Source organism: Zootoca vivipara, chromosome 11 (assembly GCF_965207765.1).
Source record: "Zootoca vivipara chromosome 11, rZooViv2.hap1.1, whole genome shotgun sequence".
NCBI lineage: Eukaryota > Metazoa > Chordata > Lepidosauria > Squamata > Lacertidae > Zootoca > Zootoca vivipara.
The window spans coordinates 58,348,150-58,367,638 of NC_142594.1; the positions used below are offsets into that span (position 1 = coordinate 58,348,150).

The window sequence follows — 19,489 nt, forward strand, 5'->3', positions numbered from 1 at the left end:
GGCTTACAACTCCCATTATTCCTAGCTAGCAGGACCAGTGGTCAGGGATGATGGGAATTGTAGTTTCAAAACATCTGGAGGCCGAGGTTGCGGAAGCCTGGAGTAGAGAGGAAAGGAAGGAGGGGGGACCAGGTCCCCCCCCCAGCGAAAGCCCCTCCCTCCCAGTCAAAGTGTATTTAAAACAGGCACCCCCAAACTTCGGCCCTCCTGATGTTTTGGACTACAATTCCCATCTTCCCCGACCAATGGTCCTGTTAACTAGGGATCGTGGGAGTTGTAGGCCAAAAATCTGGAGGGCTGCAGTTTGGGGATGCCTGATTTAGAAACACTTTGAGCAAGGGGTTGAAAGGAAGGGGGAGAAGATCACAATGTACTGTATATATTTTCCCCTGCCAGCTTTTCCTCTTGCTTTTTTTTTTGCCAAGGGAGGGAGCAGCTCACAGCCCATCCAGGAGGGTACCCCAAAATAAAGAATCTTTGGATGTGCGCAATGCGTGGGGCTCCTCCTGGGCGCCTGCTTTGGAGAGAGAGCGCAGAGAGGGAAGGGCGAGCTTGGGGCGCTTGGCTCTGCCAGGGTTACACGGAACGGAACCGGATTCCTAGAGAGGACAGAAAGAAAGGTGGGGGTGGGACCAGGTCCTCCCGATCCCAAGCCCCTCCCTCTCTCCCAAGGCGCTTCCTGCAAGCGGGGAGGGGGGGAGGCGGTGGATGCTTTGTCTGCCTCCTTTGCAAGCGCTGCCTCGGTGTCTCCTCCTGCAATCTGGTGAGTCTCTTCTCTTTCCTCCCTTTGGCTGGATGGGAGAGAAAGGGGGTCCCAGGGCTGCAGGCGAGGATGTACGCCCCCCCCCCCAAATCAGGCAGTGGAGGGTCCTGCACCCCTTCGTTCCTTGCTCTCTGCAAAGCCAGGGGGCGGGTGATTTTGCAGGAGGTCTGCAACTGTCTTCTTCCTTTGTAGAAATGCGATGCTTGCTACTTGGGGAGAAAAAAATGGCATGCAAATGACCCCCGTTCAGATTTAGGAATGAGTCACATTTGGTCACAGAGGTTGTAGCCAGACGGAAACATTCGGACATAATGTACATAAAAAAATAAAGACGCGAATCTAACCTATGCAGTAAAGTTAGAAGATGGAGGGCAGCTAAACCTACGGAACTCCCTCCCGCAGGAGGCAGGGATGCCCCCCAAGCTAGATTGCTTTAAAAGCAGGATGAGGCCTATTCATAGAGGAGGAGAGGGCGATGGGAGGCTCCTAGCCACACTAGCCATGCTCTGCCCTCCACAGTCGGTGGCAGCGATGCTTCTGAATCCCAGTTGCTGGAAAAGCCACCGGCAGGGAGAGAGATGCTCTTGGGCTCGGATCCGTCTGGTGGGCTTCCCAGAAGAGGCCCCTGTAAGAACAGGAGGGGGACTCAATAGGGGACCCCCTTTGGCCTGATCCTGCGGCTGCAGGGCTCATGTTCTGATGCTGAGTTCCTCCGGATGCAAGCGAACCCTCCCTTGTCCTTCAGTTAGAAGGAAGGCTTTCCCCACCAGCCATTCATCAGACAGGGGTCTTATCCAGACTCCTGGCTGACCCATGTGCGCCCGTTCAGACATGCAGTCTCTCAGGTGTGCAGAGGATCTGCTGAGACTGAACAGAAAGCCCTGAACAGAGAACCACCAAGGAATCCAAGGCAGCAGGAGAGGCCCTGCTGGGAAGGAAGCAAAGCTGTGCTGGGGGTGGAAGGGGCAGTGCTGAGAGTTACTGGGAGACCCTCTCCCCACCAGCAATAATTCCCTGAGTTCCCTGGCAAGGAGGACGGGTTGCCTAGCCACTCCAAGGGGGTGTCTCCTAGCAACGCTCAGCACCCTTTACAAACTACGTTTCCCGGGATTCTATGGTCTCATCCTGCTTTGCAGATGCAGCGCAGAGGGAGGCCTGGGAGTGTGTGTTGTCTTTTTGGAATAATTTTAATTGAGTTTTATAACAAGGATCATAGGAATAATAACGGATACAAATAAATTGACCCAGTCTTCTCTTGTCATTTGTCCATCACAAAAATAGTGCAATAACTCTATGGGAATATCTACAACAGAGAGTTCATTCTTAGAGGTCAGATCGTGTCTGAGTTCTGGGTTTGTGATAGAAATGGTTCTACAATAGGAGGTAAAAGGCTTACCTTGGTTTCTGTTCCTTCCCTCTCCTCCTTTTACCTTGTTATGACCGGGGTTACAGTTACGGTAAATGCTTTTAATACAACGCACCTTCCTTCTCAGCCTAATACTTGTTCCTGAGAAAGTGGTGTTGGGGGACAAGCATTAGGACCCCTGGGCGCTCACCTAGGGGTGTCTCAGGGCTCCGTCCTCTCCCCACTTTTTTAACTTTGCTTCACTCTGGGAAGCAGGTCACAGGAAAATGCGTATATTTCCCCTTGAATCCTTGAATCACAGCATTTATAAAAAAAGTGTTTGTAATCATTTATGTAAACACTGCCAACAGTACCTTTTTGCCTGTGTTAAGAAAAGCTGAAATTTCTACAAAAATATTCCTCTGCCCTGCAAGCAATGCATGGGCTGCTCTTCCACTCATAGCTCTATGGGCCCCTGTGTTCCAAAAGAAACCGGCAGTCCTGCCACTCACCACCTGCTCCAGGGCGGGGCCTGGTGGGCAGAGAGGGCTCCATTTTGTTTTGTTTTTTGTTTATAGAATCATAGAATCATAGAGTTGAAAGAGACCACAAGGGCCATCCAGTCCAACCCCCTGCCAAGCAGGAAACACCATCAAAGCATTCTTGACATATGCCTGTCAAGCCTCTGCTTAAAGACCTCCAAAGAAAGCGACTCCACCACACTCCTTGGCAGCAAATTCCACTGCCGAACAGCTCTTACTGTCAGGAAGTTCTTCCTAATGTTTAGGTGGAATCTTCTTTCTTGAAGTTTGAATCCATTGCTCCGTGTCCGCTTCTTTGGAGCAGCAGAAAACAATCTTTCTCCCTCCTCCATATGACATCCTTTCATATATTTGAACATGGCTATCATATCACCCCTTAACCTTCTCTTCTCCAGGCTAAACATACCCAGCTCCCTAAGCCGTTCCTCATAAGGCATCGCTTCCAGGCCTTTGACCATTTTGGTTGCCCTCCCCTGGACACGTTCCAGCTTGTCAGTATCCTTCTTGAACTGTGGTGCCCAGAACTGGACACAGTACTCCAGGTGAGGTCTGACCAGAGCAGAATACAGTGGTACTATTACTTCCCTAGATCTAGATGCTATACTCCTATTGATGCAGCCCAGAATTGCATTGGCTTTTTTAGCTGCTGCATCACACTGTTGACTCATGCCAAGTTTGTGGTCAACCAAAACTCCTAGATCCTTTTCACATGTACTGCTCTCAAGCCAGGTGTCTCCCATCCTCTATTTGTGCCTTTCAACTTTTTTGCCCAAGTATAGTACTTTACATTTCTCCTTGTTAAAATTCATCTTGTTTGCTTTGGCCCAGTTGTCTAATCTGTTACGGTTATTTTGAAGTGTGATCCTGTCCTCTGGGGTATTAGCCACCCCTCCCAATTTGGGGTCATCTGCAAACTTGCTCAGGATGCCCTCAAGCCTATCATCCAAGTCATTGATAAAGATGTTGAATAAGACTGGGCCCAAGACAGAACCCTGTGGCACCCCACTAAATTGCTGTTATTTATTTGCTGTTTAAATTGCTGTTATTTTTTACCCATGTCATTTTAAACTGTATTAAGGCTGTATTCTTATTTTAAGATTTTGATTTATGTGGAAATTATTTTCCATTTGGTTGTGTATTTTTTGATGTGGTTTATATATTGTTTGTGACTTTTGTAATTCTGTAAATCTTGTCATGTTGTAAGCCGCCTTGAGCATTGTTTTTAACTGTGGAAAGGCAGCATACAAATATAAAATGATGACGATGATGATGAGGAGGGGTATTTTTCGTCCATCCGCCTCTCTCTGACCCACCCCTAAGGGATTTCCCACAGACCCAGGGGATCCCCTCAGGCCTTGTTATTCGTTTAGGGGTCCCCTTTTCCTAGCAGATCTCTCCCCTCCTGACTGGAAGGAGGAGACCCTGGTTTAGTCCTTCTTCCCACAGCTTCTCCCTCTCCTGCCTCCTCAGACTCAGCCCTCCAGATTAAATCCTGCCTCCATACTCTCCCCAGACCCTCCACTGGGTCGTCTTCCTATCTAAGCTGCTGTGGGGCTCCTTTTCCTCTCAGATCAGAGCCAGTCCTCCCTCAGAAAAACCCTCTCCAAATAACAACAACAACAACAACAACAACAACTGTATTGTTATAATAATAATAATAATAATAATAATAATAAACCCCACCTCCCCTCTCAGATCAGGCCCTGTCCAATTCTCTCCCTCAGAAAGGGCTCCTTGGATTTTCCCTCCAAAAGGGCTGGGAGCCAATCAGAGAGAGAGAAAGAGAGAGAGGGAGAGGCTCCTCCCCCCCTGCTCTGGCTCTGAGGGAAAATCCCTCATGGGAGAAAGTGGGTTGAAGCAACGGGAGAAAACTAGGAATAAGAAAGGATACAGATCAATGGACCGAGTCTGCTCTTGTCATTTGTATAGCACAATTAGTTTATGGGAATATCTACAACATATGGTTCATTCTTAGAGGTCAGTGCCTGAGGAATAGGTTTAAACAAAAACAGGAAAAAGGAAAACAGCTGAAGAGGGGTGCTTACAGACACAGTAGGCATGTAAGCTCTTCTTTGCATGCTTTTTAGCACTGCTCTTTGGCCCTCAGCCCTAAGAAAAAGGGATCCCACCCCGGCAGTTGTTCTTGAGAACATTGTGCATTCCAAGTGGCTAGAAAAGGAGAGAGAAGCAGGAAGGAAATGGGCCCTGAAATGGGGGAGGGAGGGAGAGCAACTCTTGAGGATCCCAGGGTTGGTTGGTTGGCATCCATCTGTCTCGGGAGACAATGGGAGAGTGTGCCTTTGGGGGTGAGGTCAAACTGTTGGAAGGTTACAGCGGCTGCAGAGGCAATAGCCTAGTGTCAAAATTACACTTGTACAAATGACTCACTTGTCAATCACTGTTCAGACTTCTTTCATTGACTGAAAACACTGAAAGGCAGGAGCAACTAGGCTGATTCATTTGACAGACACTCCCAATGTTTCCTGCACATTTTGCTTACTAACTTTCCTTCTAGTAGGGCTAGACGCTGACTTTTCCTTTTCCTTTTTTGAAAAAGAAAGTTCAGAGTCTGGGCTGTGTTGCAGTGAAGCCCTGGTTCCTAACAAGATTCAGGGAACCTTTTTCTTTTTCTGGCTGTGTATCCATTTCATAACAGAACAATGTATTTGCTTTGTAGGATTTGCAAACGCCTATACTTAGGACAGACAGAACTGGGCAGAAGAACAAGGACTTTCTTCTGACCTCTTGGAAGCTTCCTGGGAGCCCAGATGGATGAGCAAGACTCAGCTGGCCCTGAAGCAGGAAGAGGCCATGCCTTCGAAACTGGAAGCAGTGGGGGATTCTGGGAAAACTCTCTGCTGAAGATCCTGGGTGAGGAGAACACCCTCCACAAAGATGTGCAGAGCCAGCAGTTCAGGCAGTTCTGCTACCAGGAGGCCAAAGGACCCCGAGAAGTTTGCAGCCGATTCCACCACCTTGACCGTCAGTGGCTGAAGCCAGAAAGGCACACAAAAGCTGAGATGCTGGACCTGGTGATCTTGGAGCAGTTCCTGGCTGTCCTTCCACCAGAGATGGAGAGCTGGGTGAGGGAATGTGGAGCAGAGACCAGTTCCCAGGCAGTGGCCCTGGCCGAAGGATTCCTCCTGAGCCAGGCAGAGGAGAGGAAGCAGGCAGAGCAGCAGGTGAGAGAGACTTTTCTCTGGATATTCTCAAGGGGCTCTGAACATGAGAGAGAGAGAATCCTGAAATTATTTCTGAACTCCCCAACCTTTTTTGGAAAGCACCCAAGGAATGATATATGATACCCTAAAGTGCATCTCCCATTCCTTTTCTATTCTTTCTCTCCATTCTCTGTTTTCAACCCTTGTTGCTTTTTCATGAAAAGGATCTGTTTGCAGAAATGGACCCGAATTCCACTGAGGCAGAGAAGACTCCATTGGACACCAAAGGAAGGCCACTGGGTAAGGAGAAATGAGCTTTTTCTCCATTTCGTCACATTCTGTGGATTTTGAAACTAACCTGTGGGTTCTTTTCATCTTTTGGGGAAGGACACTTGGAGCCAAGAGCTCAAATGTCAAAATTCACTCAGTAGGTGAGACTTTTTCTGAGGCTCATCTTTAGTTAGAGATGCACTGCTTCACCGCTAAGAAAAGGATACGCTAATGGCCACCCACTTACTTTTGTCTCTCACAGGTAACAGAATGATGCCACGAAGACCTCCTCACCCATCTTGGAATGGAGGCAGGGGAGAAACAGCAGCTCTAGAACCAGATCAGGTAGGGAGAATCAGGGCAGTTTCGAGCAGGTTGCGCGCCCTGGTGCTGAGGGGCGGAGATTGCTCCGGCGCCCCCGCCCTCGCAGGGCGCAGCATGGTTTTGCCGTGTGGTGCCCTGCCTACCGGCCCAGCACCCTGGCGCACCACGCCACCTGGGGTCTACCTAGAGCCGGCCCTGGGGAGAATGAAGGATTGTGGGGAAAGAGGTATAGAGATAGGGCACCAAGGGTTCTCTCTCCTCCTGCTCTTGACTTCTATCAAAATTGTCCTTAACAAAGGCTGTAAAGGCCATTCCAGAAGGTTTATGTACTGAGAATGATGAACAACCACCTCACATTCACCAGCCTTCTGAATGATGCTCGTATTATTAATCAGTCTTTGCAGTTTTATTTACCAATTTAACATATAATGCTAAAACAAGCTTCTAAACAATTGGCAAACCATAAAAAACAGTGGCCAGAATTCACATCATGAATCCCATCAGTTGCATTATACTGTAGGACTTTCCCCCTCCTTCCCCTCCCTGTGACCCCCTGCACCCTGAAGTTGGCTTTAGGGCATGGCGAAGGTTTTCCCCCTCCAGAACAGTAGATGGGGAGAGGAAAGGGGGGAATGTTGAGCCGAGAGAATGATCTGAAGAACACCGTTTGGAGTTCCACCCATTTACACAAAGATGAATACCCATCATTAAAATACACAATAAAACAATTCCGTTAAGACGTTAAAATGTGCATCCTTAATTAAATTTTACAGCAAAACAATCCCATTAAAACAACAGGAATGAACAGGCAGAAAGCAGCAGAGCTCTGTGTTGCAGAGAATCTGTTGGCCGTCTGAGCAAGGCTTTTCTCTTCTTCTTTTAGGGTCCAGTGTGCTTTGAAGATGTAGCTGTTCATTTCACAGACGAGGAGTGGGCATTGCTGGATCCTGACCAGAGAGCTCTGCATAAGGAAGTCATGCAGGAGAATTGTGGGATCGTGGACACTCTCAGTAAGGCTCCCTGTTGGATTCTAATGTCTGTTTTGAAATTCAGTATGTATCTATATATGATGGACCTCCAGTATTTTGATGGAGCTCAACAGCGCCACCTACAGCATCTGGGATTCTGACACCCTCACAGTGAACCCTGAATGGAGGGCTATCTACTCTTATTCTTCCTCCGGTTTTGCCTTTGCCAAACCATGGTTGGACTGGTCTAAACTAGGCATGTCAAACTTGCGGCCCTCCAGATGTTTTGGCCTACAACTCCCATGATCCCTAGCTAGCAGGACCAGTGGTTGGGGAAGATGGGAATTGTAGTCCAAAACATCTGGAGGGCCGCAGGTTTGACATGCCTGGTCTAAACTATCTGGGCCTTCAGAGATGTGATGGAATTTGAAGAAGCTTCTGTCACATTTTCTGATTCTCTTTTTGCGTCTGTCAGTTTTTCATTGAGAGATGACTGACATTGGTATGGTGTGAATTCCCGGAATCAGCAGAACAAAATCTGTCCTGGAATAGAACCAGGCTTTCCAAATCTCACTGTCAGGGACTGGCTGGATATAGAGGAATGGTGGGAGGAAGCAGCAGGGGAAGAAAGCTCAGAGCCTGGGGTGTGGTGGTGGGACAAAAATGAGTTGTCAGAGGGAAAGGAGGAAGAAATTGAAGGAGGTGGTGTTGGAAGCTGAAGAAGTAACAGGTTTTAGTGAGCAGATGGAGTCTGTGGCAGAGAGAAGTCCAGAAGGCGAAGCTGAAGAAGAAGGAGGCCAAGAGGCACAGATGAGTCAGGCTGGTGATGAAGGCAGGGTGTCTCACCCTCCTGCTGTGATAAGCTTCCCCTCTCCCCCTTGTTTCCCTGACCCAGAAGAGGTATGCAGAAGAAGGAACAGATACAGTAGTGCTGGTGGAAGGGAAGGACCACTGAGAAGAGAAGGCTTAGTTGTGGGAAGACAGGGACTTGAAGTCGCCACGACTTCCTCATATGTAGTGGCAAAGTCTATGGGAATTGTTCCTGTGCTCACTTGGCCTGACACTACTGAGCAGCCTGTTTGTTCTCATAAAGAGTTAACTTCATTCATTCCATGTGATTTATTGCTGACCCATTCCTGACACCCAGGTTCCCATTAAGGGCTGTCAACAAAAGCAGTGAAGCCTGTTGTAAGACCTTACATTTAATTCCCTTTTGTTCTTCCTCTGTCCCAAGCATTAATTAGCAAAGTTCAATAATCTAGGGCTGCATTTCTTCCTGAGGCTATGATCAGTTTCTCTGTTTGTTGCAGGGGGTAATGAACTGGAAATTAAAAACGAGGGAGACCATGACAATGTCTACACAATGGAGAAGCGATGTAGAGGGAAATTTAATGAAAACTCCCATTCCACTTCCCTCCAAAGAAATCCCTTTGGGAAGAAATCCTATCAGTGTTTAGAATGTGGAAAGAGCTTCACCCAGACGGAAAGTCTCATAACCCATCAAAGAATTCATACAGGGGAGAAACCATATCAGTGCATGGAATGTGCAAAGAGCTTCGCCTGGAAGGAAAGTCTCACCGCCCATCAAAGAATTCATTCAGGGGAAAAACCATATCAGTGCATGGAATGTGGTAAGAACTTCGCCTGGAAGGAAAGTCTCACTTCCCATCAAAGAATTCATTCAGGGGAGAAACCATATCAGTGCTTGGAATGTGGTAAGAACTTCGCCTGGAAGGAAAGTCTCACCACCCATCAAAGAATTCATACAGGGGAGAAACCATATCAATGTTTGGAATGTGGGAAGAGTTTCAGTCAGAGTGCCCATCTCACCACCCATCAAAGAAGTCATAAAGGGGAGAAACCATATCAGTGTTTGGAATGTGGGAAAAACTTTACTCAGAAAAAAAGTCTCAGATCTCATATAAAAATTCATAAAGGGGAGAAACCATATCAGTGCTTAGAATGTGGAAAGAGCTTCAGTCGGAAAGAAAGTCTCACTTCCCATCAGAGAATTCATACAGGGGAGAAACCATATCAGTGTTTGGAATGTGGAAAGAGCTACAATCAGAGATCCAATTTTAAGTCACATCAAAGAATTCATACAGGGGAGAAACCATATCAATGTTTGGAATGTGGGAAGAACTTCAGTCAGAGTGCTATCCTTAAGACACATCAAAGAATTCATACAGGGGAGAAGCCATTTCAGTGTTTGGAATGTGGAAAGAACTTCAGTCAGAAATTAACTCTTAGTTTCCATCAAAGAATTCATACAGGGGAGAAACCATATCAGTGCTTAGAATGTGGAAAGAGCTTTAGTCAGAGGACCAATCTCACAGCCCATCTAAGAATTCATACAGGGGAGAAACCATATCAGTGCTTGGAATGTGGAAAGAGTTTCACCCAGAAGGATAGCCTCACGAACCACCAAAGAATTCATACAGGGGAAAAACCATATCAGTGCTTGGAATGTGGAAAGAGCTTCACCCAGAGATTAACTCTCACTTTCCATCAAAGAATTCATACAGGGGAGAAACCATATCAGTGCTTGGAATGTGGAAAGAGCTTTAGTCAGAAGCCCCATCTCACAGCCCATCAAAGAATTCATACAGGTGAGAAACCATATCAGTGCTTGGAATGTGGAAAGAGCTTCACCCGGAAGGAAAGTCTCACTCCCCATCAAAGAATTCATACAGGGGAAAAACCGTATCAGTGCTTGGAATGTGGAAAGAGCTTCACCTGGAAGGAAACTCTAACTTCGCATCTAAGAATGCATACCAGTAGTAGTAGCAGCAGCAGTAGTCATTTTATTACTGTCAGTGACCAGTATCAAGATAAAACCACCAATTACAAAATTGAATAGTTTCGAACAAAGTTGAGTAGAACAAAATAAAATAGTATAAAACCACATACACATAAAAAGTTGTTCTAGTTTGACATTTATTTGTCAGAAAGAAGTTCATTCCAAAATGGACACTCTAATCCAGCAGGTTTACAGAGACACTCATAAAGGAGATTGACTTGTGAAGTCACAAGACACCAATAAAACCTTTTCTACCCAACTCCTTGAGAGCCAAAGATAAGGTCCAGGAAATGAGATCTAACTCACGAGAGTTTACAAGGCAGAAACTTGACAGTGGAATGAAGGAACAACATCACTTAGTGCTTCTATTGAATAAGGTTAGCCTTATTCTGGGTCCTATCCTGGAATACAGTTCAACTGGCCAAGAGACATATGAGGACTTTATCAAAGGTTCAAGTGGTCATATAGACTTAATCAATGTGGATCCTCCAAACTACAGTGGTACCTCGGTTTAAGTACACAGTCTGTACTTAACCTGAAGCGAACTTTCCCATTGAAAGTAATGGAAAGTGGATTAATTCGTTCCAGACGGTCTGCGGAGTACTTAAACTGAAGCGTACTTAACCTGAAGCGAACTTTCCCATTGGAAGTAATGGAAAGTGGATTAATCCATTCCAGACGGGTCCGCGGAGTACTCAACCTGGAGCATACTTAACCCGAAGACCTTTCATTGCCTACAGACAGCCACCCAATCTTAAACAACTCCTCCCCCACAATAATACAACCACCAGACTTAACATGGACACTGGTACCAGAGCCTGCAATAAACCCAGATGCCAACTTTGCTGCCACATACACCCGGACAACATCATTACTGGCCCCAACAACATCCAACATACCATCTCAGGACTATTCAATTGCTCATCTTCTAACATTGTGTATGCCATCAAATGCCAACAGTGCCCTTCAGCTCTCTATATTGGACAAACAGGCCAAACCCTACCCCAAAGGATAAATGGTCATAAATCTGACATCAGGAACCATAAGACAGAGAAACCAGTAGGAGAACACTTCAATCTCCCAGGACATTCTATACAAGATCTCAAAGCAGCTGTTTTATTACAGGGAAATTTCAGGAACAAACTGGAAAGAGAAGTTGCTGAATTGGAACTAATTACCAAGCTTAAAACCATGGAGCCACCTGGGATGAATAGAGACATCGGATTCTTATCTCATTATGCATGATCAAACTTTCTTTAGCGCCTCAGCCCTTGTCCCCCCCCCCCGGACTAATTGCAGCCATCAGCAGCCGTTAACAGCCATCCACAGGTTTACCACTCCCATCAGCCCATCACCCATTCCCACCCACCCCCACCACCCTCTGTATATATATATAAGGGTCTGACACTTCCGTTTCCAGTGTATCTGAAGAAGTGTGCATGCACACAAAAGCTCATACCAAAATAAAAACTTAGTTGGTCTTTAAGGTGCTACTGAAGGAATTTTTTTATTTTGCTTCGACTCAGACCAACACGGCTACCTACCTGATGCTTGGGGCTGACGCTAAACTGCCCCAGACTCCACGCACTTTACCTTCCCGCCATTTACCTTCCCGCCGGAGTGGGAACGCCATTTACCTTCCCGCCGGAGTGGTACGTATTTATCTAGTTGCACTTTGACGTGCTTTCGGACTGCTAGGGTGGCAGGAGCTAGGACTGAGCAACAGGAGCTCACCCTGTCATGGCGATTCGAACCACCGACCTTCTGATTGGCAAGCCCTAGGCTCAGTGGTTTAGACCACAATGCCACCCGCATCCCTTGCAGCCTAGAATAGGATTAGCTATTTTTGCTGTTGCGTCACACAGCTGAAGAGGAGAAGTGAGAATGGATGATGAAAAGCCTTGTGAGTGGTACATGGGTGTTCTGTCCATGGGAAATTGACCACCGCACTAGCAAGAGGACTTCCGTAGCACCCAGATCCTCAGCAGTCAGGATGGGTTGGAGAGGCAGAATCAGCACCATGGAGAGGGACAAAGGAGTCAGCTTCAATGCCACAGCTAGCAACCCTGCAGCAAAGGCAGAGCAGTTGTCTCAGCAGTGGCCTGGAGTTACTCCAGAATCTGGGTTGCTATTGGCTGACTTGAGGCCCCACCCCCTGAATGCCCCCCCTGGGCAGTTAAAGGTTGGTTCCTCCTCTGCAACCACTGGCTTCCTCTTGGTCCCTAAAGTGGGTGATATTGCCCCATGAAGGTTTTTTTCCTGAGGGGCACTATGAGGCAGAGGTGTGGCAGTGTACACAACTCTCAGACTTCGAAGAACTTTCACTGCATGACCAAGTTCATTGGTTTTGTGTTGTATTGATTAAACTATGTACATTTGATTTTGAATAAATATGCAACTGTTACCTTTTAGAATTCATTGTGTTGCTATCTTCCTCAGTGTGTTGTGCAAACAGCTTTTCTGAATAATGCTTTTATATGGTAGGGGGCACTGGGGAGGAGTGGGGGGCGGAGGCACAAAAATGTTTGGTGATCTAGGACTTGGAGTTTCAGGCTCCGAGGATTTCTCCCCAGGGTCTCTCAGTCTTCTGAGGAGCCTGTAGACTAATGGATTAAGGTGGCAGCAGTGTCTCCCTGGGCTTCAGGGGAGGAGATATAGGCTTCCGAGACTCTGGCTTCACATGGGATGGGTCAGATGATCCCTGGAAAAGGGGGAAGAATTACATAAGCTAAAAATTCTTCTCCCATTAGTCTCTGCCTTGGCATTTCTACCAACCCTGGGGATTTGGGGTCACTCTACCTCCAGAACTGATACCTGTGCTTAGCTTGAGGAAAGGTGCACTATGGAACTCCCTGTCACAAGAAAACTACAACGGAAGTAATTTAGCAGACTTCCTAAACAGCGATTAGCACTTCATGAAACGGGGTAGGATACCTCTCACTCAGGGACCTAAGAGCTGTAGCCTGAGCAATGACTTTTGACCAAAGGACTCCTGCTGGAGAGGAAGTATTTAAATTCATTGCGTGAGAATTTGGCTTGTGTTCAACCGAGTGAGGGGCTCACCAACTGGGCACATGCGGGTGCCATGGCACCTACAAATCTTTCCCAGGTGCTCCTGTGCAGATGCCCCAGACCCTGATAATCCAACCCCCCCCCCTTCTACTGTTCTTTATTCTAGATTCAGAAAACACAGACATCCATAGACAAATACTCATTGCATTACAAACAGCAAATGGTTGTCCCTTGTCAGTAAACTCAGAGGCTCCCTTGACCAACCTCCTTGTTTTCTGCGGCTCTGTGAGATACCTGGTAAAAACGTGTGTTGTTTCATCATTTAGCGTTCTTGCCTGTCATATTTTAAGACTTACATTTGAAGCATTGAGTAGAGCATTGTAAAGGCTTTTAAGAATCATGGGTCATTCATTGCTCTGCTAAATGCTGTTTTTTTTCCTAAGAAGTGGCGAAATAAAAACAAGTAAAAAAGATTAATCTGATAATTATACACACACGAGAACAAAAAGAAAATACTAACGAAATGTATTTAGAAACACTTATGGCATGGGGTTGAAAGGAAGGGGGAGTATATCGCAATGTATATCTTTCCCCCTGCCAGTTTTCCTCGTGTGTGTGTTGTTGGGGTTTTTTTGCTGCCAAGGGAGGGAGCAGCTCAGAGCCCAGCCAGGAGGGTACCCCGAAATTATTATTATTATTATTAAATTATTTAAACCCTCCCATCTGTCTGGGTTTCCCCAGCCACTCTAGGCAGCTTCCAACAGAATATTAAAATACAAATAATCTATTAAACATTAAATGCTTCCCTAAACATCCTTAAAAATCTTTGGATCTCCACCCCCACCCATCTTTCCCCCATCTACCTCTTTTCCCCTTTTTCTTCCCAATGTCTCAACAAATGAAACTGATTTGTAAAAATGTTAGGAGAGACATTGCACATATTTCTGTAAATCAAGAAAATCTTTAATTAAAAAAATCTCTGGATGTGCGCAATGCGCGGGGCTCCTCCTGGGCGCCTGCTTTGGAGAGAGAGCGCAGAGAGGGAAGGGCGAGCTTGGGGCGCTTGGCTCTGCCAGGGTTACACGGAACGGAATCGGATTCCTAGAGAGGACAGAAAGAAAGGTGGGGGTGGGACCAGGTCCTCCCGATCCAAAGCCCCTCCCTCTCTCCCAAGCCGCTTCCTGCAAGCGGGGGGGGGGGGAGGCGGTGAATGCTTTGTCTGCCTCCTTTGCAAGCACTGCCTCGGTGTCGTCTCCTGCAATCTGGTGAGTCTCTTCTCTTTCCTCCCTTTGGCTGGATGGGAGAGAAAGGGGGTCCCAGGGCTGCAGGCGAGGATGTATGGGGCCCCCCAAAATCAGCCAGTGGAGGGTCCTGCACCCCCTCCTTGCTCTCTGCAAAGCCAGGGGGCGGGTGATTTTGCAGGAGGTCTGCAACTGTGTTCTTCCTTTGCAGAAATGCGCTGCTTGCTGCTGGGGGGGGGGGGAATGGCATGCAAATGACCCCCGTTCAGATTTAGGAATGAGTCACATTTGGTCACAGAGGTTGTAGCCAGACGGAAACATTCGGACATAATGTACATAAAAAAGTAAAGACAGTTACTTGGTTATTATTGATTACATTCGGGGACCAGTTTATTAAACGCACTTGGGGGTATAATCCCAGAAGGAAAACAAACATTTAAAACATTGAACAACAGTAAATTTAAAATTTATAAATGCGATAAGCCTATAGACACTTAAAAACTTTGAGATAAGCTACCGCAGAGAAATGACCCAGAATCGCCCGAGGAACCGAGATTGGGGATTTTCTTAACGAAGTAGTTTGGATCTGGGGGTGGGGGTGGGGGTATGCGCCTGCAGATCTGTACACAGAATCTGGCGACCATCCAGGTCGTCTTTTGGTCTTTGCCTAACAGGAGAAGATCAAATTTTTGCTTTTCCAGGGTGTCGGTGAGCCTCACCAGCAGGGGATCAATGGTCTCACTACATGCCTCTTCATAAAAGGGACATCTAAAAAATAAGTGCTCTGAGCTTCCTATCTCCCCCAATGAACAGGCACAAATTCTCTGAGCATATGGGACTTTTTAAAAGGATATTTCCAGGACTGGTGAGGGCAGAGCCGAGCTTCTGGCGAGAGTATAAGCCCTTCTTGCCTTTTTGGATACGAGAAAGAAGAGATATGCTGCTGGTGTGGCTATCTCTCTCTCGATTTCTCCAATTTTATATTCAGAGCACCTTGAGCAGTCCTGTTGTCTCTCTGTCTCTCTGATTCTTTGCCTAACCGTAACTTTTGCTTGGCCCAACCCCAGACTTAGAAGGGATTGAGGGGCAAAACCCAGTTTCTGAAGGGTGTTCAGGACTACTGTCTGCCAGCCTGACTGGAACTGGTCGCAGGGGATCAGTGGGGCTATTCCTCGGGGAGAGCAGATTCAATGTCAGCCACTTGTAGATTGATGTTAGGCAGATATAAGCCTCCACTCTCATCATCCCCATTTCTAGTCTGACCCATGCATTTGAAATGTCTGTCAAGCCTCTGCTTAAAGACCTCCAAAGAAGGAGACTCCACCACACTCCTTGGAATTTGCTACCAAGGAGTGTGGTGGAGTCTCCTTCTTTGGAGGTCTTTAAGCAGAGACTTGACAGACATATGTCAAGAATGCTTTGATGGTGTTTCCTGCTTGGCAGGGGGTTGGACTGGATGGCCCTTGTGGTCTCTTCCAACTCTATGATTCTATGTTTCTATGAAATGCATTTGGGGACATGTAGGAGAGCTCTAAGGAGTTTGGATTGAACTCTCTCCAGGGGGGAGAAAGCAGAGTAAGGCGGGCCCAGAAAAGATCCATAAAGGAGCTGTGCCAACGTTTTGGCCTTGTATAATTTTAGGGCCGCAGGGACGAAAAAGCCCCCTTGGGCTCTAAAAAGTTTAAGAAAACAGTTTGCTGTTTTTCCCCGCAGAGCTCCTGATGGAGTTAAGTGAAGTTTGTTGGTTCCTGAAGCCTGTACCACCATTCCTAGGTACTTAAAATTTGTGACTTGTTCTAATTTGTGGCCTTGAAGTTCCCAGCTTCTAAGCTTTGGTTTCCCCCTGAAAGCAAGTATCTTGGTGTTTTGATAGTTAATTTTGAGACATTCAGTTTCACAGTATGCTGCGAGCTTTCTTGGTGTTTGTTTGTTTGTTTTAGACAGAATGAGTTGTGTTTTATTAAAGATTTCTTCATTTACAAAGGTATATGCAGTGTCTCTCTTATATTTTTACATGTATCATTTTTGTAAATCAGTTTCATTTGTTGAGACATTGGAAAGAAAGAGGGGGAACGAGGTGGGTAGGGGGTGGGTTCAGAGTCTGGGCTGTGATGAATTCCAGCCCTGGTTCTGAGCAAGACTCATCCATGCTTGCTCAGGGAACTTTGTTCTTCCTGTGGGCATGTATCTGTTTCTTAACAGAACAATGTATTTGCTTTGTAGGATTTGCAGACGCCTTTACTTAAGACGGAACTGGGCAGTAGACCAAGAGCTCTCTTCTTTTCTCTTGGAGGCTTCCTGAGAGCCCAGATGGATGAGCAAGACTCAGCTGGCCCAGAAGTAGGAAGAGGCCATGCCATCAACACTGGGAGCAGTGGGGGGATCTGGGAAAACTCTCTGCAGAAGATCCTGGGTGAGGAGAACACCTTCAGCTCAGAAGTGCAGAGACAAAAGTTCAGGCAGTTCTGCTACCGGGAGGCTGAAGGACCCCGAGAGGTTTGCAGGCGCCTCTACTGCCTTGACTGTCAGTGGCTGAAGCCAGAAAGGTATACGAAAGATCAGATGCTGGACCTGGTGATCCTGGAGCAGTTCCTGGCTGTCCTTCCACCGGAGATGGAGAACTGGGTGAGGGAATGTGGAGCGGAGACCAGTTCCCAGGCAGTGGCCCTGGCCGAAGGATTCCTCCTGAGTCAGGCAGAGGAGAGGAAGGAGGCAGAGCAGCAGGTGAGAGAGACTGTCCTTGGGGATATTCCCTATAGGCTCTCTTTTGTGATGGCTCCTCCTTTTTTGTCAGGGGTGGGGGTGGGGGTGGGGGAAGCATCCTAGGAATGATCTCTGATACCCTGAAGTGTTTGCCCCTCCCATTCCTTTTCTAATATTTCTCCCCATTCACTGTTTTGAATCCTTGTTGCTCTTTCAGGAAAAGAATCTGTTTGCAGAAATGGACCCGGATTCCACTGACGCAAAGGGAATTCTGTTGGTCAGGAGAGAGAGGCCAATGGGTAAGGAGGAAAGAGTTTTTTCTTCATTTGGTCACATTCTGTGGATTTGGAAACTAACCTGTGGGTTCTTTTCATCTTTTTGGGGCAGATGCTTTTGGGGCCAAAAGCCTTAAGTTGTGGACATGTATTTTTATGTAGCTAAAATACAAATGTCAAAATTCACTCACTTTAAGGTGCTACTGAAGGAATTTTTTTATTTTGCTTCGACTCAACACGGATACCTACCTGTCACTCAGTAGGTGAGACTTTATCTGAGGCCTACCTGTAGTTAGAGATGCATTGCTTCACCTCGAAGAAAAGCATGTGCTAATGGCCTGCCACTTCCCTTTGTCTCTCACAGGTGACAGAATGATGCCAGGAAGACCTCCTCACCCATCTTTGCATGGAGGCAGAGGAGAAACAGCAGCTCTAGAACCAGATCAGGTAGGGAGAAGGAGCATTGTGGGAAAGAGGCTGCTGCTCTTGAATTCTGTGATAACTGCCCTTAAAAAAGGCTTTAAATGCCATTCCAGAAGGTTTATGTCCTGTGAATGATTAATAAATCACCTCACGTTCACTAGCCTTCTGAATGATGCTTGTATTATTAATCAGTCTTTGCAGTTTTATTTACCAATTTAACATATAATGCTAAAACAAGCTTCTAGACCAGGGGTCCCCAGACTTTCTGCGCGGCGGGCCGGTGCCCGCCGCGCCGACCGCGCGGTGGGCCGGAGGGCAGGGGAGTGCGCGCGCAGCGGGCCGGAGGGCGGGGGAGTGCGCGCCCGTGCGCATGCGCACACGCACACGGGCGGGGGAAAATCGCCAAAAATCGCTTGTGCGCATGCGTATGGGCCTCCCCCGACCCGGAAGTGCACCAGAAATGACCTCTTCCGGGTCGGGAGAGGCCCATACGCATGCGCACAAAGGATTTTCGGCGATTTTTTGCCGATTTTTTAGATCGTCGCTGCGCCGCGCGCCGTGAGAGCGGGCGGCGGCAGCGGGCGGCGGGAGTCGTCGCGGGCCGGATTGGAAGGCCGATTGGGCCGCATCCGGCCCGGGGGCCGTAGTTTGGGAGCCCCTGTTCTAGACAATTGGCAAACCATAAAAAACAGTGGCCAGAATTCACCTCACAAGTCCCATCAGTTGCATTATACTGTAGGACTTTCCCCCTCCTTCCCCTCCCTGTGACCCCCTGCACCCCTGAAGTTGGCTTTAGGGCACGGCAAAGGTTTTCCCCCGCCAGAACAGTAGATGGGGAGAGGAAAGGGAGAATGCTTGAGCAGGGAGAATGATCTGAAGAAAACAAGGTGGAGTTCCATCCATTTACACAAAGATGAATACCCATCATTAAACAATAAAACAATTCTGTTAAGACGTTAAAATGTGCATCCTTAATTAAATTTTACAGCAAAACAATCCCATTAAAACAACAGGAATGAACAGGCAGAAAGCAGCAGAGCTCTGTGTTGCAGAGAATCTGTTGGCCATCTGAGCAAGGCTTTTCTCTTCTTCTTTTAGGGTCCAGTGTGCTTTGAAGATGTAGCTGTTCATTTCACAGACGAGGAGTGGGCATTGCTGGATCCTGACCAGAGAGCTCTGCATAAGGAAGTCATGCAGGAGAATTGTGGGATCGTGGACACTCTCAGTAAGGCTCCCTGTTGGATTCTAATGTCTGTTTTGAAATTCAGTATGTATCTATATATGATGGACCTCCAGTATTTTGATGGAGCTCAACAGCACCACCTACAGCATCTGGGATTCTGACACTCTCACAGTGAACCCTGAATGGAGGGGTAGCTACTCTTATTCTTCCTCCGGTTTTGCCTTTGCCAAACCAAGGTTGGACTGGTCTAAACTATCTGGGCCTTCAGAGATGTGATGGAATTTGAAGAAGCTTCTGTCACGTTTTCTGTTTCTGTTTTTGCATCTGTCAGTTTTTCATTGAGAAAAGAGATGACTGACATTGGTATGGTGTGAATTCCAGGAATCAGCAGAACAAAATCTGTCCTGGAATAGACCCGGGCTTTTCAAATCTCACTGTCATGGACTGGCTGGATGTAGAGGAATGGTGGGAGGAAGCAG

General features: G+C 47.2%; 2 protein-coding genes across 4 annotated transcripts in view; both read left to right on the forward strand.

The window, feature by feature from the left end:
- Positions 1-635: 635 nt before the first annotated feature.
- Positions 636-12,589, forward strand: LOC118092288 (zinc finger protein 202-like). 3 transcript variants are annotated; one of them, XM_088654367.1, is made up of 6 exons: positions 636-763; positions 5,328-5,832; positions 6,036-6,111; positions 6,344-6,426; positions 7,289-7,415; positions 8,684-12,589. In XM_088654367.1, exons 2-6 carry the CDS (start codon positions 5,419-5,421, stop codon positions 10,231-10,233), a joined length of 2,250 nt encoding a protein of 749 aa, XP_088510493.1. In that variant the 5' UTR covers positions 636-763; positions 5,328-5,418; the 3' UTR covers positions 10,234-12,589. The 3 variants fall into 3 exon arrangements, with proteins under 3 accessions (XP_088510493.1, XP_088510495.1, XP_088510494.1); XM_088654369.1 differs by lacking the exon at positions 8,684-12,589 and having other exon boundaries at positions 7,289-8,677; XM_088654368.1 differs by lacking the exon at positions 636-763 and having other exon boundaries at positions 5,604-5,832; positions 6,049-6,111.
- LOC148684340 (uncharacterized) overlaps positions 683-19,489 on the forward strand; it is a 38,904-nt gene continuing 20,097 nt past the window's right edge. The window contains exons 1-5 of the mRNA XM_088654427.1: positions 683-763; positions 16,650-17,150; positions 17,347-17,428; positions 17,769-17,851; positions 18,926-19,052. Of these exons, the coding sequence (XP_088510553.1) occupies positions 16,737-17,150; positions 17,347-17,428; positions 17,769-17,851; positions 18,926-19,052 (706 nt within the window). The 5' untranslated portion in view covers positions 683-763; positions 16,650-16,736. The remainder of the gene's footprint in view (positions 764-16,649; positions 17,151-17,346; positions 17,429-17,768; positions 17,852-18,925; positions 19,053-19,489) is intronic.